Source organism: Somniosus microcephalus, chromosome 14 (genome assembly GCF_052327205.1).
Source record: "Somniosus microcephalus isolate GS21.2 chromosome 14, FLI_Smic_1.0, whole genome shotgun sequence".
Lineage (NCBI taxonomy): Eukaryota > Metazoa > Chordata > Chondrichthyes > Squaliformes > Somniosidae > Somniosus > Somniosus microcephalus.
In genome coordinates this window covers 28,706,563-28,726,474 of record NC_141000.1, presented here as the reverse complement: position 1 = coordinate 28,726,474, position 19,912 = coordinate 28,706,563, and the positions used below count along the sequence as shown (strand labels likewise).

Below are 19,912 nucleotides of genomic sequence, written 5' to 3'. Positions count from 1 at the left end.
CCCCTCTCTCCTTCCCCCCTCTCTCTCCTTCCCCCCCTCTCTCTCTCCTCCTCCCCCTCTCTCTCCTTCCCCCCTCTCTCTCCTTCCCCCCCTCTCTCCTTCCCCCCTCTCTCTCCTTCCCCCCCTCTCTCCTTCCCCCCCTCTCTCCTTCCCCCCCTCTCTCCTTCCCCTCTCTCCTTCCCCCTCCTCTCTCTCCCGCCTCTCTCCTTCCCCGCCTCCTCTCTCCTTCCCCCCTCTCTCCTTCCCCCCGCTCTCTTCCCCCTTCCCTCCCCCTCTCTCCTTCCCCCCTCTCTCCTTCCCCCCTCTCCTTCCCCCCCTCTCTCTCCTTCCCCCCCCTCTCTCCTTCCCCCCCCTCTCTCCTTCCCCCCCTCTCTCCTTCCCCCCCTCTCTCCTTCCCCCCCTCTCTCTCCTTCCCCCCCCTCTCTCCTTCCCCCCCTCTCTCCTTCCCCCCTCTCTCCTTCCCCCCCCTCTCTCCTCCCCCCCCTCTCTCCTTCCCCCCCTCTCTCTCCTTCCCCCCCTCTCTCTCCTTCCCCCCCCTCTCTCCTTCCCCCCTCTCCTCTCTCCTTCCCCCCTCTCTCTCCTTCCCCCCTCTCTCTCCTTCCCCCCCTCTCTCTCCTCCCCCCTCTCTCCTTCCCCCCCTCTCTCCCTTCCCCCCCCTCTCTCTCCTTCCCCCCCTCTCTCTCCCCCCCTCTCTCTCCCCCCTCTCTCCTTCCCCCCTCTCTCCTTCCCCCCTCTCTCCTTCCCCCTCTCTCTCCTTCCCCCCTCTCTCCTTCCCCCCCCTCTCTCCACTCCTTCCCCCCCCTCTCTCCTCCCCCCCCTCCTTCCCCTCTCTCCTTCCCCCCCTCTCTCTCCTTCCCCCCCCTCTCTCCTTCCCCCCCTCTCTCTCCTTCCCCCCCTCTCTCCTCTCCCTCACCCCTCTCCTCCCTCTCCTCCCCCGCCTCTCTCCTTCCCCCCCTCTCTCTCCTTCCCCCCCCCTCCTCTCCCTCTCCCCCCCTCTCTCTTCCCCCCTCTCTCCTTCCCCCCTCTCTCCTTCCCCCCCTCTCTCCTTCCCCCCCTCTCTCCTTCCCCCCTCCTCCTCTCTCCTTCCCCCCCTCTCTCCTTCCCCCCCTCTCCCTTCCCCCCTCTCTCCTTCCCCCCCCTCTCTCCTTCCCCCCCTCTCCTTCCCCCCCTCTCCTTCCCCCCCTCTCTCCTTCCCCCCCTCTCTCTCCTTCCCCCCCTCTCTCTCCTTCCCCCCCTCTCTCTCCTTCCCCCCCTCTCTCTCCTTCCCCCCCCTCTCTCCTTCCCCCCCCTCTCTCCTTCCCCCCCCTCTCTCTCCTTCCCCCCCTCTCTCTCCTTCCCCCCCCTCTCTCCCTTCCCCCCCCTCTCTCCCTTCCCCCCCTCTCTCCCTTCCCCCCCTCTCTCTCCTTCCCCCCCTCTCTCTCCTTCCCCCCCTCTCTCTCTCCTTCCCCCTCTCTCCTCTCCCCTCTCTCTCCTTCCCCCCCTCTCTCCTTCCCCCCCTCTCTCTCCTTCCCCCCCCTCTCTCTCCTTCCCCCCCCTCTCTCCTTCCCCCCCTCTCTCTCCTTCCCCCCTCTCTCTCCTTCCCCCCCTCTCTCCTTCCCCCCCTCTCTCCTTCCCCCCCTCTCTCCTTCCCCCCTCTCTCCTCCCCCTCTCCTTCCCCCCCTCTCTCCTTCCCCCCTCTCTCCTTCCCCCCTCTCCTTCCCCCCCTCTCTCTCCTTCCCCCCCTCTCTCCTTCCCCCCCCTCTCTCCTTCCCCCCCCTCTCTCCTTCCCCCCCTCTCTCCTTCCCCCCCTCTCTCCTTCCCCCCCCTCTCTCCTTCCCCCCCTCTCTCCTTCCCCCCCCTCTCTCCTTCCCCCCCCTCTCTCTTCCCCCCCTCTCTCCTTCCCCCCCCTCTCTCCTTCCCCCCCTCTCTCCTTCCCCCCCCTCTCTCCTTCCCCCCCTCTCTCCTTCCCCCCTCTCTCCTCTCCTCCTTCCCCCCTCTCTCCTTCCCCCCTCTCTCTCCTTCCCCCCCTCTCTCTCCTTCCCCCCTCTCTCTCCTTCCCCCCCTCTCTCCTTCCCCCTCCTCTCTCCTTCCCCCCTCTCTCCTTCCCCCCCTCTCTCCTTCCCCCCTCTCTCCTTCCCCCCCTCTCTCCTTCCCCCCCTCTCTCCTTCCCCCCCTCTCTCCTTCCCCCCCCTCTCTCCTTCCCCCCCTCTCTCCTTCCCCCCCTCTCTCCTTCCCCCCTCTCTCTCCTTCCCCCCCTCTCTCCTTCCCCCCCTCTCTCCTTCCCCCCCCTCTCTCCTTCCCCCCCCTCTCTCCTTCCCCCCCTCTCTCCTTCCCCCCCTCTCTCCTTCCCCCCCTTCTCCTTCCCCCCCTCTCTCCTTCCCCCCCTCTCTCTCCTTCCCCCCCTCTCTCCTTCCCCGCCCTCTCTCCTTCCCGCCCCCTCTCTCCTTCCCCGCCCTCTCTCCTTCCCCCGCCTCTCTCCTTCCCCGCCTCTCTCCTTCCCCGCCTCTCTCCTTCCCCGCCTCTCTCCTTCCCCCGCCTCTCTCCTTCCCCGCCTCTCTCCTTCCCCGCCTCTCTCCTTCCCCCCGCCTCTCTCCTTCCCCCCCCTCTCTCCTTCCCCCCCTCTCTCCTTCCCCGCCCCTCTCTCCTTCCCCGCCTCTCTCCTTCCCCCTCTCTCTCCTTCCCCCCCTCTCTCCTTCCCCCCCCTCTCTCCTTCCCCCCCCTCTCTCCTTCCCCCCCCTCTCTCCTTCCCCCCCCTCTCTCCTTCCCCCCCTCTCTCACTCCTCCCCCCCCCACTCTCCTTCCCCCCCTCTCTCCTCCCCCCTCTCTCTCCATCCCCCCACTCCTCCTCCCCCCCTCTCACTCCTACCCCCCCTCTCCTTCCCCCCCTCTCCATCCCCCCACTCTCCAACCCCCCCCTCTCACCAACCCCCCCCTCACTCCACCCCCCCTCTCTCCTTCCCCCCCTCTCTCTCCTTCCCCCCCTCTCCTCTCCTTCCCCCCCTCACTCCTTCCCCCCCCTCTCCTTCCCCCCCCTCTCCTTCCCCCCCCTCTCTCTCCTTCCCCCCCTCTCTCTCCTTCCCCCCTCTCTCTCCTTCCCCCCCTCTCACCTTCCCCCCCTCTCTCTCCACCCCCTCTCCTCCCCCCTCTCTCCTTCCCCCCCTCTCTCCATCCCCCCACTCCTCTCCACCTCCCCCCTCTCTCCTTCCCCCCTCTCTCTCCTTCCCCCCTCTCTCTCCTTCCCCCCTCCAACCCCTCACTCCTTCCCCCCCACTCTCTCCTTCCCCCCCTCACTCTCCCCCCCTCTCTCTCCTTCCCCCCCTCTCTCCTTCCCCCCCACTCTCTCCTTCCCCCCCCTCACTCCTCCCCCACACACCCCCCCTCTCTCCTTCCCCCCCACTCTCTCCTTCCCCCCCTCTCTCCAACCCCCCTCACTCTCCTCCCCCCCTCTCTCTTCCCCCCCCTCTCTCCTTCCCCCCCCCTCCTCCCCCCCTCTCCTTCCCCCCCTCTCTCCACCCCCCCTCTCTCCTCCCCCCCTCTCTCCTTCCCCCCCCTCTCTCCTTCCCCCCCCTCTCCTCCCCCCCTCTCCTTCCCCCCCCCTCCCCCCCTCACCTTCCCCCCCTCTCTCCTCCCCCCCTCTCTCCTTCCCCCCCCTCTCTCCTTCCCCCCCCTCTCTCCTTCCCCCCCCTCTCCATCCCCCCCCTCTCCTTCCCCCCCTCTCCTCCCCCACTCCTTCCCCCCCCTCTCTCCTTCCCCCCCTCTCTCCTTCCCCCCTCTCTCCTTCCCCCCTCTCTCCTTCCCCCCTCTCTCCTTCCCCCCCTCTCTCCTTCCCCCCCCTCTCTCTCCTTCCCCCCCTCTCTCTCCTTCCCCCCCTCTCTCTCCTTCCCCCCCTCTCTCTCCTTCCCCCCTCTCTCTCCTTCCCCCCCCTCTCTCTCCTTCCCCCCCTCTCTCCTTCCCCCCCTCTCTCTCCTTCCCCCCCCCTCTCTCCTTCCCCCCCCCTCTCCTTCCCCCCCTCTCCTTCCCCCCCTCTCTCCTTCCCCCCTCTCTCCTTCCCCCCTCTCTCCTTCCCCCTCTCTCCTTCCCCCCTCTCTCCTTCCCCCCCCTCTCTCCTTCCCCCCCTCTCTCCTTCCCCCCCTCTCTCCTTCCCCCCCCTCTCTCCTTCCCCCCCCTCTCTCCTTCCCCCCCCTCTCTCCTTCCCCCCCTCTCTCCTTCCCCCCCTCTCTCCTTCCCCCCCTCTCTCCTTCCCCCCCTCTCTCCTTCCCCCCCTCTCTCCTTCCCCCCCCTCTCTCCTTCCCCCCCCTCTCTCCTTCCCCCCCTCTCTCCTTCCCCCCCTCTCTCCTTCCCCCCCCTCTCCTTCCCCCCCCCTCTCCTTCCCCCCCCTCTCCTTCCCCCCCCTCTCCTTCCCCCCCCTCTCCTTCCCCCCCCTCTCCTTCCCCCCCCTCTCCTTCCCCCCCCCTCTCCTTCCCCCCCCCTCTCCTTCCCCCCCCCTCTCCTTCCCCCCCCTCTCCTTCCCCCCCCTCTCCTTCCCCCCCCTCTCCTTCCCCCCCCTCTCCTTCCCCCCCCTCTCCTTCCCCCCCCTCTCCTTCCCCCCCCTCTCCTTCCCCCCCCTCTCCTTCCCCCCCTCTCTCCTTCCCCCCCTCTCTCCTTCCCCCCCCTCTCTCCTTCCCCCCCCTCTCTCCTTCCCCCCCTCTCTCCTTCCCCCCCTCTCTCCTTCCCCCCCCTCTCTCCTTCCCCCCCTCTCTCCTTCCCCCCCTCTCTCCTTCCCCCCCTCTCTCCTTCCCCCCCTCTCTCCTTCCCCCCCTCTCTCCTTCCCCCCCTCTCTCCTTCCCCCCCCCTCTCTCCTTCCCCCCCTCTCTCCTTCCCCCCCCTCTCTCCTTCCCCCCTCTCTCCTTCCCCCCCCTCTCTCCTTCCCCCCTCTCTCCTTCCCCCCTCTCTCCTTCCCCCCCCTCTCTCCTTCCCCCCCTCTCTCCTTCCCCCCCCTCTCTCCTTCCCCCCCCTCTCTCCTTCCCCCCCTCTCTCCTTCCCCCCTCTCTCCTTCCCCCCCTCTCTCTCCTTCCCCCCCCTCTCTCCTTCCCCCCCCTCTCTCTCTCTCTCTCCTTCCCCCCCTTCTCTCTCTCTCCTTCCCCCCTCTCTCTCTCTCTCTCTCTCTCTCTCTCTCTCTCCTTCCCCCTCTCTCTCTATCTCTCCTTCCCCCCCTCTTTCCTTCCCCCCTATCTCTCTCTCCTTCCCCCTCTCTCTCTCTCTCTCTCTCTCTCTTCCCCCCCCCCCCCTCTCTCTCTCTCTCTCCTTCCCTCTCCATTAACAAAAAACGTAGTTAAAGAACCACCTCATGGGTGCTTAGGAAGAGTTCTTCAATCCCAACAGTTTTATAAACATGGCAGTGGTTCCTTCATTTCCCTCGGCAACGCCGGGTACTCCAGCTAGTTCTCTATAAAACGGTGCAGGAAACTTTTTTATCCGGCATGGACGGGACTGACGTGGTGCCGGTTCATCAAAAATTCCGGATAACCGAAAGCTATAGTGAAAGATACGGAGCTGAGAGCTCCGTTTCAAGCAACAAACCCTGTTGCTGCTTCAGAACAATGGCCACAAGTTGCAAGCGTCTCTGTTGCTTAGCAACAGCTGCAGCCACACCCTTGCACAGCAACAAATGGAGGAAGGCAAGTAATAAAAGTTACCTGAACCTACTCCTGAATTTTGCCGGTTAACCGAGATTTCCGGTTATTTAGGTGCCAGTAAATCGAAAGTTTCCTGTATTGACTTCAGTTCAAGAATTGGAACCGTTTTGATTTTTTTTAACCATTTTTATTGTGATTTGTGGTGTACATATTCTTATCATTTTGTTAAACAGCCACGATCAGTTTTTAAAATCGGCCAATGGTTAAACAAACCGCAATGCATTTGTGATGTTTACTTTTACCAAACGATACAGAAGCAGGAGATCTGAATCTATGCACCTGTATTGGGACGTTCCATCAATGCTGAGAAATCGGGCTATTTTCAGGGTTTGATTTTGCAAATCTTGCGTTAACCTTTTGTTGAAAAACAGCAAAGCTTAAAGATGGCCAGGCATGAAATTAAAGCTATGCAAATTTGTCATTAAGTTTGCACTCAATAAATTTCAGCCCTGCAAAAATGGCAAGATCTTGAGTAGGTTTTTAAAAATACTAGAGCGAGAGCTAAAAAGAGATTAAAATCTGTGTAAATTGAGCTAGATATATATAGTAAATTAGTGTATGTATTTTCCTTTTTTTTTAACAAAGTATCATTTTGGCCAACTTAATTTAATTGATTTTGTGACTTGGATTTTTATTTATAAAGATGCCCGGTAAATTGAAACCGTTGAATTGGTTGTAGATGATATCTGACAATTTTGTTTGGCAAGTAAGATAAGCCAAAAAAAGGCAGATTTTCTTTAATAAACTGGCGGCTGCCTTGCGTGAAGGAAGAATTTCCCATGATACATGTTCATCAGTTCCATTTCTCTAACAAATACCGGAGTTACTGATGGGCCAGCATAAATATGTTCAGTAACCATTTAATGATGCAATTCAGTTGCTGTTGCAATAAAGTTCTGTCTTAGCTCTTGGAGCTGGCGAATCTTGTTTTAGATGCTTGTCATGTCAAAATAATTATTCCACCAAGTATTCAGGGTAGCTTTCAGGACACTGGAATCATATGGGTCGATGGAGTTCATTAACTGCTCGGAATTGTCAGTGTTAGGCCATCGTCCTAGACAATAAATAACACTGATGTGTATGTGTTGCAATGAGATCGAGCACATAGTTTTAAAGTACTCAAGAATAATGGTGCCAAAAAAAGTTTGCCATCTAATTTTGCTTTTAATTTCTTTTCTAGCAAAATATAACGTTAGATGCTATTCTTCAGGTAAGGAAACTGTTAACTGAAATTTTGGATGGATCCTTGTAATATGCTACTGTTTGCCAAGTAATTGACCTTTTAAATTGTTTGTTACAGTAGCTATGTTTTATTATTTCTTTTTATATTGCACTATATGAATGTAAAATAAGGCACTGATGTATGTTATTTGTTCCATAGTTTAAAAAAAATTACATTGAGAATACTAGATACTTGTAATAATGATTATAAGGCAGACATCTCGTAGCTTTTGTAAACAGTGAGAAGAAAGTTTGAGCAGTTGAAAGCCTAATATCTGACCCCAGAACTAGATTGTTTGAACCATTCCAATATTGCTGTGCCCTTTTTGTAGTTTACATACTCGAGCGTTCGCAGTTTGAGTCATGCATCTGTTTGGCCTTGTCCTGGAGCATTCCTTTAGTATGACAAAATGGTGCAGACTCTGACCGTTACTGCTATTGCTTCATACCAGATTATAATTCACATCGCAAAGAGTTCTCGCTTTCAATTAATTAGAAAGCATTTAACACCCGCCAGTCCATAACCGCCCACACTCTGTGACTCGTCACTGTGCTGTTAGATTTGTGTGCCTCTTGTCCCTCTTAAGCAATCAGCTTTACTGAATTTGCAGTAGTTTATAATGCAGTCTGATTCATTTCAAAACCAGTCACTAAAATCCGGGGCTGTTGAATTCTTGTTCCCTCCTCCTGGCCAATTTTGATTCCTTCAGTTAGATTCTCCCTTGCATTTCTGAGATCCCATTTTTACTCATGTCCATGGTAACTTCAAAAACACAATTTTCATCCCTGCATGCATGTTTTGTGAGCAGTGTGATGCAGTGGATTAGAGCTTTGTGAAGCAATGTAATCCAGTAACATGACTGCAAAAAGTCCCATTTTTGTAGCATTTTAAAAAAAATCCATAATGGCACATGTCAGATATTCAACTGAGGAAATTTGCTCCTGTTTGAGGAGACGCTAATTCATTTTCTGGCAGACAAACTGTCGATAGAAGTCTGTTACACTATGTATGAGGTTCGAAGGTCCAGTTAAATCCAAATTGGGTCTGGATTGTACAGGTAAATGCAAAGGTAGCACGTGGGCCTTGTAGCTTTTTCTGTGGAGCAATTAACTCCCGACCAGGCCAAAGAGTGTTGCATACCAGCCTGGAGCGTCAGTGAGCATCCCTAATCTCATTAGGTGAGTGGGCCGTGTGGCCTGATCACTCACTGGACGGCGCTGCCCAGTAGAGGGATTGGGGTAAGAGAGGAAAAAGCTGACAACACTTTCTGTTGTCTATTAATGGAATGACTTTGGCTGGCCTTTATCACAGTTCAGACTGTTGTAACTGAAACTATGATCAGGAACCTTCTCTTAAAGGAGGGGGAGTGCTCATGAACAAATCAGCAGCATTTTGCTTATTTTGCATTCCACCCATATTACCTGCATGCCAGACAAACTCCACTATAAACTGAATGTGTTGTGTGTTTGAAGTCCTATTTTGAGAGGTTCTCCATTATTGACTTCCGAGGTGCAGTACATGAATTAATTGCAGAAATGTGGTGTTGTTGCGTCACAGCCCAGTTGTTAAAGAATTCCAAAATGGCAAACTCCCTACCTCTATATGTTTAGAAGAGCTTTGCATCGGGTGTTCATAGATGAAAGAAATGTATGTAGAGCTTAGGAAATTCTTTGGCAGGCCCATAGGATTCAGAGCATTCTAACTGGCTCAGGTTTCCCAGCAACATTTAAATACTTCACTGTCTCAGAAAAAGTTTCAGATGTGCTCCAAGTCTCTTTCAAGAGGTTACCTTGGTTCCTTACCACCCCATTATATACAATCCAAGCATCAAATATCTAACAAAAGCATCGGAAAATAATTTCGAAGCTTCTGTAACCAAACAGAATATGGTGCCATGCTCCTCACCACCCCTATTGTCCTGAATTAGAAAGTGCGGGCCAAGTAGACAGAAGCTTGAAAGGTCACGTGTATACTAGGCGCGGGGCAGGGCAGGCAATGAGACCACTTAGAGGTGGTCACAAAACTTGCCAGTAAACTCATCCTGTCCATTTTGCAATAGCAAAGAATTTGCTCCCTCAGAGACCTCCGGTTGCCTTCTCCTTTCCCATTTACCTGTGCCTTTGATCCCAATTTTAGGCCTCTTGTTAAAGTATGACCACCCCTAAGTGATCTCATTGCCCGCCCCGCCCAGCGCCTAGTATACACGTGACCTTTCAAGCTTCTGTGTACTTTGCCCGCACTTTCTAATCCCCCTAACTATACTGTCCCCTACCACTACTACATTCCTTTTTACTCCCCCAACTTGAATGGTGTCCTGTAGCACGGTGCTATGGTCAGTTTGCTCATCCTCCCTGCAGTCCCTGCTCTCGTCCACACAAGCTGCAAGAACCTCGAATCTGTTGGATAAGTGCAAGGGCTAATGCTACCTTCTGGATCCCCATACCTGCCTCACTCGTAGTCACACCCTCCTGTCTCTGACCACAGACCAAATTTGAAGTATTTAACCTAAGGGGTGTGACTGCCTCCTGGAACAAAGTGTCCAGGTAACGTTCTCCCTCCCTGATGTATCGCAGTGTCCGAAGCTCGGACTCCAGCTCATCAACTGTAAGCCGAAGTTCCTTGCGCTGCAGCCACTTACTGCAGATGTGGTTGCTGTGGATCACACTGGGGTCCACCAGCTCCCACATGCTACAGCTGTAACACATCACCTGCCCTGCCATCTCTATTGTATTTTATTTAGCTAATTAGGTTTTCAGTTTTGAAATACTCAATTCATAGTTTTTAATCTAGTTAATCTTTTAATTTATTAAATGTAGTTATATGCTTTAGGTCTTTACTGTAACTTAGCCCACAGTCCTAATTTAACCTTAGTTTATTTTTTTATGTGTCAAGCAGCACCTCTTACCCCCACCTCACCAAATTCCCCTCACTCACCAAATTCCAGAGTTTAGTACTCTGTAGAACTGGACTCCGAAGCACTTTACAGCCAATGAAGTACTTTTGAAATGTAGTCACTGTTGTAATGTAGGAAATGTGGCAGCCAATTTGCGCACAGCAAGCTCCCACAAACAGCAATGCGATAGTGACCAGATAATTTGTTTTAGTGGTGTTGGTTGAGGACATCACTGCAGGAGTTCCTCAGGGCAGTGTCCTAAGCCCAACCATCTTCAGCTGCTTCATCAATGACCTTCCCTCCATCGTAAGGTCAGAAGTGGGGATATTTGTTGATGACTGCAGTGTTCAGCGCCATTCACAACCCCTCAGATAATGAAGCAGTCCATGCCCGCATGCAGCAAGACCTGGATGACATTCAGGCGTGGGCTGATAAGTGGCAGGTAACATTCGCGCCGCACAAATGCCAGGCAATGACTATCTCCAACAAGTGATCGTCTAACCACCGCCCCTTGACATTCAAAGGCATTACCATCACCAAATCCCCCACCATCAGTCACAGAAATCACAGAAACCCCACAGTGCAGATAGAGGCCATTTCGGCCCATCGAGCCTGCACCGACACATATCCCACCCGATCCCCGTAACCCCTACACCAACACATATCCCACCCTATCCCCGTAACCCCACGTATTTAATCCCCCTAACACTAAGGGTCAATTTATCACAGCCAATCAACCTAACCCGCACATCTTTGGACTGTGGGAGGAAACCGGAGCACCCGGAGGAAACCCACGCAGACACAGGGAGAATGTGCAAACTCCACACAGACAGTCGCCCGAGGCCAGATTCGAACCCGGGTCCCTGGCGCTGTGAGGCAACAGTGCTAACCACTATGCCACCGTGCTGCCTTGGGGGATCACCATTTAGCAGAAACTTAACTGGACCAGCCACATAAATACTGTGGCAACAAGAGCAGGTCAGAGGCTGGGTATTCTGTGGTGAGTGTCTCCCCTCCTGACTCCCCAAAGCCTTTCCACCATCTACAAGGCACAAGTAAGGAGTGTGATGGAATACTCTCCACTTGCCTGGATGAGTGCAGCTCCAACAACACTCAAGAAGTTCGACACCATCCAGGACAAAGCAGCCTGCTTGATTGGCACCCCATCCACCACTTTAAACATTCACTCCCTCCACCACCGGCGTACCGTGGCTGCAGTGTGTACCATCTACAAGATGCACTGCAGCAACTTGCCAAGGCTTCTTCAGCAGCACCTCCCAAACCCACGACCTCTACCACCTAGAAGGACAAGGGCAGCAGGTGCATGGGAACGCCATCACCTCCAAGTTCCCCTCCAAGTCACACACTATCCTTACTTGGAAGTATATCGCCAATCCTTCATCGACGCTGGGTCAAATTCTTGGAACTCCCTCCCTAACAGCACTGTGGGAGTACCTTCACCACAAGGACTGCAGCGGTTCAAGAAGGTGGCTCACCACCACCTTCTCAAGGGCAACTAGGGATGGGCAATAAATGCTGGCCTTGTCAGCGACGCCCACGTCCCATGAACGAATAATATAAAAATAATATTGACCAGGACACCGGGGGAACTCCCGTGCTCTTTGGAATAGTGCCATAGGATCTTTTGCATCTATCTGAGAGTGCAGACAGGGCCTTGGCTTAACGTCTCATCCAAAGGATGGCACCTCAGACAGTGCTGCACTCCCTCAGTACTGCACTGGAGTGTCAGTCGAGTTTATGTGCTCAAGTCTCTAGAGTGGGACTTAAACTCACAACCTTCTGACTTAGTCATATGAAAGAGTTTCTTGTGCATCAAGGCTAGTTGTTTAAATATAGAAGACCAGAGTTTATAAAATGTTGTTTTCCGACCACTGTCGTGTGAAAGTTAAACAAGTCTGAATTTTGTTTCTTTTCTTTGCTTTATAATTGCAGAATGCAACAAATGAAAATCCCGTCATTCAACTCAGTGCTGTGCAGGCTGCAAGGTGAGGTGGTTTGTTGGCGCTGTTATTAACTGCTGAATATGCCGAGACGATATGATTGGACTGAATTGGTACTTGTGTTAGTTCAATACTGCTTTACACTGGCACTTAGTTACTTTGGTACCTTAATTATATCTTGAGTAGGTAAGTATTTTACGGAGCATAACATACAGAACTATGTAGATGAGCTTTTAGTGGCAAATTGGAAAAACTTGGGTTTCAGTAACTGAATGTTAAACTTAACAGCAAACAAACCTTCTCATAGTCTGCGACTCAGTGCTGCTCTTATAACTGTTTCGCAAGTACAGGGAAAAACTAGTTTCTACTTGCACATGTATTTTTAGGTTTTGACAAAAGCAGCTTGCATTTATATGGTGCCTTTAATGTAGAAAAATGTCCGATGTCACGTCACTGAGCAGTTAACGGACAAAACTAAACGCTGCAACAAAGAAGGAAATATTAAGAGGTTTGACCAAAAGCTTGGTCAAAGAGTTGGGTTTTAAGGAGGGAGTTAAAGAAGGAGGTGGAAGGGTTTCGGGAGGGAATTCCAGAGCGTAAGACAGACAACTGGAAGCATCTATGCCATTGGTGAGGTGAAGGGAGTGGGGGATGTACAAGAGACCAGAGTTGGAGGAATGCAGAGCTCTTGAAGGATTGTAGGGTTTGAAGAGGTTAGAGAAGGGAGGGGTGAGGCCATGAAGGGATTTAAACACCAATATGACGATACTAAATTAGAGGCATTGAGAAACCAGGAGCCAGTGTAAGCTGGTGAGCAGGACTTGGTGCAGGACAGGATACGTGCAGCAGAGTTTTTAACACGTGAAGTTTATGGCAGATGGAGAATGGGAGACCAGCCAGGAGAGGATTGGAATAGTCAAGTCTGGAGTTAACAAAGGCAGGGATGAGGGTTTCGGCAGCAGATGGGCAGAGGGGGGTGATGTTAAGGAGGTGGAAGTGGCAGTAACGAGGGTATGAAGTTTGTGGCGGGGGCCAACGATGATGGCTTCAGTCTTCCTAATGTTCAACTTTACATGTGTATATTAAAAATCTTGTGTACTTGTGCACTTCTGGTCGCGCTTTTCCGTCAACATTTAACAATGAAACTGCTTATGTAATCATCTAGAATAGAAATCCTTTAAAAAACAGTTACCTATAATGGTCTAGTTGCAGACTATGGCCACTGGGTGGCTCTGTGGAACAAGTTTCTGAAGTCTCCCCCTCAACTCGGTTGTATGGGCATCTTACTGAAAAATGTATGTTCTAAATAAGAAGTTGTCAAATTTTGTTTTGTAGCCAGAGGACAATAGTTTTGGTGATGGTGTCTTTATTATAAATGTTGCCAGCAACTATTTCTAGTAAAAAGTATTTTTTTCTGAGTTAAAGTTCTAGTTAAACTCTGAAAATTGTATTTTACTATTTTTTCATTTTTAATGATTGTACAGCAACCACAATGTTTCTCTTCTGCTGCATGGCAATGGGGAAAAACTAGAGGAAACCTATCCATTCCATCCAAGCTGAATGATGGATTGCATGTAATGTTACAATGAACTGTGAAATCAGGAGTGGTTCTTGTTCGCAAATTTTCTCTTGGCAATGATGTAGTCACATTGGAAGCTTCCATGACATTTGCATATAGAGAGCGCTAACCGGTAATTGGAATAGTATTCAACGAGAAAGGGAGGCCACAAAATATAAGTAGGATAAAAAGGTTGATTAACAATTGTACATTAAGCAGCCTACTCTCCAAAATTTAAAAATACTTTCAGTTCGGACTGTTAAGTGTGTCGAGTAGGTTATTGTTTCCCAGTAATGTAAAATGATTTTCACCTTTCTTCAGGGGTGTCTGGCCATTCCTGTATTGAAAGTCCAGATTTGGATGAAATAGTGTGGGTTGTTGATGCTGTCATAAAAGTTATTGTACTGCTTTAACTAACCTAGTGCGTGGTGCAGTTTATTTAGAATTGATTCTTTGTGGATGTATCTCTACCTGCTAACAGACACTACCATTTGTGCTTCCACTAGCATTCATGGCTACCAGATTTTTTTGTTGTAGATGTTGTTAAGGCTAATGGAAAATTTAACTTGTGTTTCTAACTTTGTTCATCAAAATCTTGCAGGAAGTTGCTGTCAAGTGATAGAAATCCTCCAATTGATGAATTAATAAACTCTGGAATCTTACCAGTCCTGGTACGATGTCTCGAGAGAGATGACAAGTAAGTATATCGTGATCTAGCAGTCTTCAGTGTTTACTTTTCATTAACTTCTATGAATTGAGAGGGGTTTTGAAAGCCAAGTGTTGCGTCAGATTGCTGCTTTGTCTGCTGGCCTTTATGCTTTCCCTATTGAGAATATGATTTTAAATGCTGCACTACAGTTAAACTAATTTCTATTCTTGCATGCATTAAACTTTGCCCTCTTGCTCCCCCTTGGCTACACGAAGCACGATGATATTTTGAGATGTTACGTTATTTTTGTTGCAAACTGAAGCAGGGCTCGACTAGAAATGCACGTCGATGCTGTTTGCGAATAAAATTTAGCTTTGTTCTGATCTAGATTTTGATTTAACTCTACTTTGCATTTTGAGTACTTGATATGTTGAGCAATTGCAGAACTCAAGTATTTTCTTTAGCATCTTGAGGTGTCTACTGCCTCTTCACACCTCGTTCGCTTTCTCTCTTGATCCAAAATGGTTCATTGGCCAAGCAAATTGGCAAGATAATTAATTTCCACACCATTGTCACCATTGGCTGCAAGAAGCTGCAGGGGAGCAGCGGATTGAGTTGCCCACTAAAACCCCTCTCTGTTGAAGATCCTCGCTCAGACAAAGGTGCAGACTTGGGTCGGGAGCCCATCACAGGACTGTCCACATACCGTAATAATGTACAGTAAACCATCATTGCAGTTCAGCTGGAGGGTGTGCTGGAAGGGATAATCCATCCTTCAGTGGACCAGCTGATTTGTTTCTCCAGTTCTGTTGGTTCAGAATGTTTTGCAGTATCCTATGATGTAATATTCATTCTGGTTTATGCAGGAAAAAAATGAACTTGTAAGCTTTGAGATCGAGCTGTTGCTCATGTGCGCTCTAAATACTGACTAAAGTTAGTGTTGAAATTCACATTATTTTCGTGCACATTGTGGGTGCCTTAGATCTCTATAATTTCTGCGCTATGTCTTTGATTTCATAATCAAAGCCAGTGTGCCAATTATTGAAAGGCGTGTGTGCTAGATCAAACCCTTGAGCTTTCTTGAATAGTGGCATTGAATAAGAATAAGATACGGATTGATTTCCTCACTCCATTGAGTCCCTGACCTCAGCCGTGTTGCTGTGTGAAGACAGTAGAGTAGAAGGCACGTGCCTTCAGAGAGTGAGTGTCCCTTGACCACACTTGCTTGCCTTCTAGCAGATGGTTGAGAGTGAAGCTGACAGAGGCAAAAGCAGCCTCCAAATGAATGCCTCGTGTGTGTTTGTCAGGCTCAGATAAACACATTTTGGTTCGATGTTCCCCACCCACACCATTGCCAGTGAATATTAAATGTAAAAGAATTCAGATCTTATAAAGTTGTGTGGTATCAAGGCTATTTTGAACATTGATTCTCGCTGCTACTCAGTCAAGATTGAAGATTTGATCCCCACTCTGGTCAGTACCTGTGTTGAGTTAGAAGGTGTTGAGCAGAGACTGCAGCATCTCGTTGAAGGGTAGGGTGGGTTGAATTCGGAGTACTTTTGCTGTGCAGTTATCATATGTCTCCCTGCAACCAACCAAATTGGTAGAATCCTAGAAGAGAGCTGTCTGTTTTGGTTGAGAGACAAATGGACAAAATAACCAGGATTTGTGTGCCGCTCATTTGAGAGTAAATACCTTCAACAAAAAAACAAATCCCATGTGGGATAATGCACTGGTAACACTGTTGCAGGAGTGTAAAAGACACAAAATGGAAGTTGATGAGCGTACTTGGGCATTAAGTAACAACTAAGTACAGGTAGAAATTTTATATCTTGCCGCAGTTCTCCGATTTTAATGCAGTGCAAATATCACTAAAGCTCATATTATTTAGAGTTTAGAAGTGTTTATGATTTGCAGCAGAGTAATGTGTGTTTATTGATGTTGCAGTCCATCCCTTCAGTTTGAAGCTGCTTGGGCATTGACTAACATAGCATCTGGGACTTCTGCACAAACTCAAGCTGTGGTTGAAGCAAGTAAGTGACAGAACAATCTCTTGGAGATATTAATGCAATCGTATTTTATAAATTGTTTTGTGTTGGTTACATATGTTGCTACACTCTCTTCTAACCGATTTACATATAACGATGTGCAAATGAAATGAAGATGATATCATCCAGTACTAAATGTCAAATATGTTTTTTCTAAACACTGGCAGTGCTCGACAGAAACCTAGAACGGCGTGTTTCCTATAAAACAATCTCTAGAATGCATGTGTCGATGCAGGAATACGTCAATAGTTTTATAGTGTGTGAAAGCACAATGATTGCAGAGAGTACTGTTCTCAAGACTTGAATTCAGTGCAAGTGTCTTAGACGTGATTAGTTTTTCAATTGATAATAAATATGGAAAGGTATTTTAATGTAAATGTAAATTTTAGTTCTGTACCATTGTATAACCATCCATGCCAAATGTTTCAACATAACTTTTTGTTTCTTTTGTGAAAGAGGGAATGTACAAACGAGTGTTTGTTTATGGAATAGTTGCATTTAATTTTAGAATGTTTCGGTAGATTTGATGTAGGCCTCTAAAATTTGGCTTGCATCCTGCCCACAGCACTGCTGTTTTCAGTGGCTGTGACCATGGTGCGCTATTTCCCTTTGTCCTCCTCGATCTTTCAGCAGCATTCAACATGACAAATCCTTCTGTCCTCCTCCGCTGTCCCTCATTTCTAATCCACCTTCAGGGGTGCACCCATGACTAAGTCTACACCTCCTTGTCCCATTGGAGCCCACAGAGGTTTCTCACTCGTCCTACACTCAGTAACCTCCAGGATACCACCTTTGGGCCCCCTCCCTTTCCTTGTTTGTGCTGCACCTTGCAAACATCATCCGCTGACGTGGGTCAGTTTTCACCTGGTATGCCGTCGACATGCAGCTGTACTTGCCACCAATTTCCTCAATTCCACAACCACCTCCATGTTGTCAGGCTGCCTATCTGACATCAAGTCATGGATGAGGCAGAACGTCCTCCAGTTGAATATTGGGAAGACCAAAATTAGCAGCAGCAAAAAACTTTCTGACCTTGCTCTCGACTCTCTGATCATTTGGGGGTGGAGGGGGGACGGCGGTGCACTAGCCATTGTGTAACCTTGTGTCCTGTTTGATCCTGAGCTGAGCTTCAAACCCAACACCAAGATAATGCACTTCCACCTGCCCAAAGTTCCTGCCCCCATCCCACTGTTTCTGCCCCTGAAACCTTTATCGCCTCCGGGCTTGAATTTTTCAATGTCCTCTTCACCTTCCTGAGGCTCTCCCTCTACAAACTCCAATTTGTCCAAATCCCACCACCAACATCCTGTCCTGCAGTAGGTCTTGCTCATCCACTACCCCGTCCTTGCTGACCTCCATTGGCTCCTGTTTCCCAGCACACTAATTCAAAATCCTTGCGGTTGTTTACAAATCCTTTTTTGTGGCCTGGTTCCACCCCACCTCCGCAACCTTCTCCAGCCCATATTCTGCAATCCTCTGATTTTGGTGGTCTCCTAGTATTCCTCACTTGGTGGCAGAACTATGAAGTAAGTCCTGGCAGTCCTCTCAGGAATTTCTCCTTAAATCACTTTGCCTTTTAAAACCTTTTTGAAGGTAATGTTGGCCAATTCTCCTAAATCCATTACCACTCCATAACTTCTCCCTTTCTCCTAAATCCTCTACTACGACTTCCATCTCTGTGAAGTGCCTGGAGGAGTTTTATTAGGTAATAAAGGTACTATATAAATGGAAGTTGATGTTGATTGGTGATTGTATAACTTTTTTTCCATCAATAGAAATAAATCTTAAGTACACATATTGGTATTTAGATTTTCAGCAGTTATATAATGATTGCGCATGCATTTGAAAGTTCTTTTACAGTAGTTAAACATCTTAAATAGATAAACTTGCATTTATATACAGGAAACTTTCTGATATCCGGCACTGACGGGACCGAGCTGGTGCCGTACCATCAAAAGTGCCGGACATACTAGCGTTAATGTTGAAACATACGGAACTGAAAAGCTCCGTGTGAATCAACAAACCCTGTTGCTTAGCAACAGCTTCAAAACAGTCGGCTGCAGCTGCAAGCGTCTCTAGCTGAAGCTGTTGCTATAGCTACAGACCTTGCAGTGCCTGACTGGGGGGAAAAAAGCAACGAGAACTAAAAAAAAAGTATAGAAAACGGCTCCTGATTTTTGCTGTTAGATCGAGTATTCCGGTCATATAACCTCCGGATAAACCAAAGTTTCCTGTAGTGCCTTTAATTTAGAAAATGCCTCATGACCCTTTACAGAGAATAAGGGAACAGATGCAACGCCATGGAGGGAAGACATTAGGAGGAGTGACTGAAAGCTTGTCCGAAAAGAGAGGTTTTCAGGTTTTTATATGTTGAGCGAGAAGTGGAGAGGCTTTTGGAGGGAGTTCCAGAAAGTAATACCAAAGTGACTGAAAGCTCTTCCACCAATAGTGGGGTGAAGGGATGGAGGCGGGGGTTCACAGAAGGCTGTAGAAGGGGATATGGCTGGAGGAAGTTGCACAGACAGGGAGGGGCGAGGCCATGGATATTAATAGGGAGCCAGTGTAGGTTAGCAAGGATGGGGCGATTGGAAAGTGGGACAGAATACAGGTCACTTAGACAAGGTGGCGTTTATGGAGGCTTGAAGATGGAGGCCAGCAATGAGAACTTTGGAGAAATTGAGTCTAAAGGTAGAAGAAGCCTGGGTTTCAGTGGTGGAGATGGTCAGTATTGCATAAGTGGAAATTAGTAGTCTTGGTGGTGGATAGGATGGAGGGTTCGAAGCTTCACTCTGGGTCAAATGGGATACCCAGGTTTCATAAAGTCTGGTTCAGCCTAAGCAGAATCAACGGCAAAGGAGCAGAACTTCTGGTGGAGGCAAAGAATGATGGTCTTCTCGGTCTTCAATTGACAGAACTTTTGGCTCGTTCGTGAATTGATATCTGACAGTATGGAGGCTTGTAGGGTCAAGGGAGGTGATGGAGAGCTATTCTAAAAGTGTGGTTCCAGTTCCATGTATATGGAGAGGCAAATTGGCAGGAAGGTCTTTGAGTAATCTGCGAGTTTTTGTTGCCCTCATTTTAGCAAAGCCTACTTGGAGATTGTCACCAGCGCTATGCAATATTGTTACAAGCTGTACTTAATAGATCGGTACCAATAAACTGTAGGAAAAATTAAACTTGGGCCAAATACGCTTTGTTATGCAATATATTTATTGTGCAAAGGTCTTAATTCACCAGCAGTGTTATATAGTTCTGAATGTTTTCTCTAGACACAAGACATATTTGTATAGACAAAATCTATAATTGTAGTTATTTTTGCACAACAAAAGTGATGGCGTACACAAATCTTGCATTCCCAACATTGTTCTACTGAAACCTGAGTGACAGCATTGTTGCGCTAGTCCTCTGCATAGTAAAAATTGACAACTTTGACTTGACAGGCAAACTTGTTAAAGGATCGTTTTCATGACTGACCTTTCAAAACCGAATCCTAAAAATATAACTGCTAGCACTAAATAATCTGATGCATCTTAAACCAAGTTTAAAACCTGAGATTTCCATATATAATCTGTTTACTGCAATTCTCCAACCCTCACCTTGATTAGAATGGAACTAACATTTTGTGTTTTGGTTCCAGATGCTGTGCCTCTCTTTCTGCGACTACTTCACTCCCCTCATCAGAACGTTTGTGAACAAGCAGTCTGGGCTCTAGGAAACATCATAGGTTTGTATCGCTTTTAAAACCTTTTTTATGCTGTTAAAGCATACTGGATCTTTGCCTTTATAAATAGAGGCATAGTGTGCAAAAACAAAAGTTATGCTAAACCTTTATAAATCACTGGTTAGGTCTCAGCTGGAGTACTGTGTCCAATTCTGGGCATCGCACTTCAGGAAGGATGTCAAGGCCTTGGAGAGGGTGCAGAGGAG

At 49.3% G+C, this 19,912-nt stretch overlaps 1 protein-coding gene across 1 annotated transcript in view; it reads left to right on the top strand.

The window, feature by feature from the left end:
* Positions 1-19,912, top strand: part of kpna3 (karyopherin alpha 3 (importin alpha 4)) — a 103,147-nt gene that overhangs the window by 31,352 nt on the left and 51,883 nt on the right. Inside the window, exons 4-9 of the mRNA XM_086006422.1 lie at positions 6,166-6,175; positions 6,835-6,864; positions 11,723-11,775; positions 13,890-13,985; positions 15,885-15,970; positions 19,623-19,709. Of these exons, the coding sequence (XP_085862548.1) occupies positions 6,166-6,175; positions 6,835-6,864; positions 11,723-11,775; positions 13,890-13,985; positions 15,885-15,970; positions 19,623-19,709 (362 nt within the window). The remainder of the gene's footprint in view (positions 1-6,165; positions 6,176-6,834; positions 6,865-11,722; positions 11,776-13,889; positions 13,986-15,884; positions 15,971-19,622; positions 19,710-19,912) is intronic.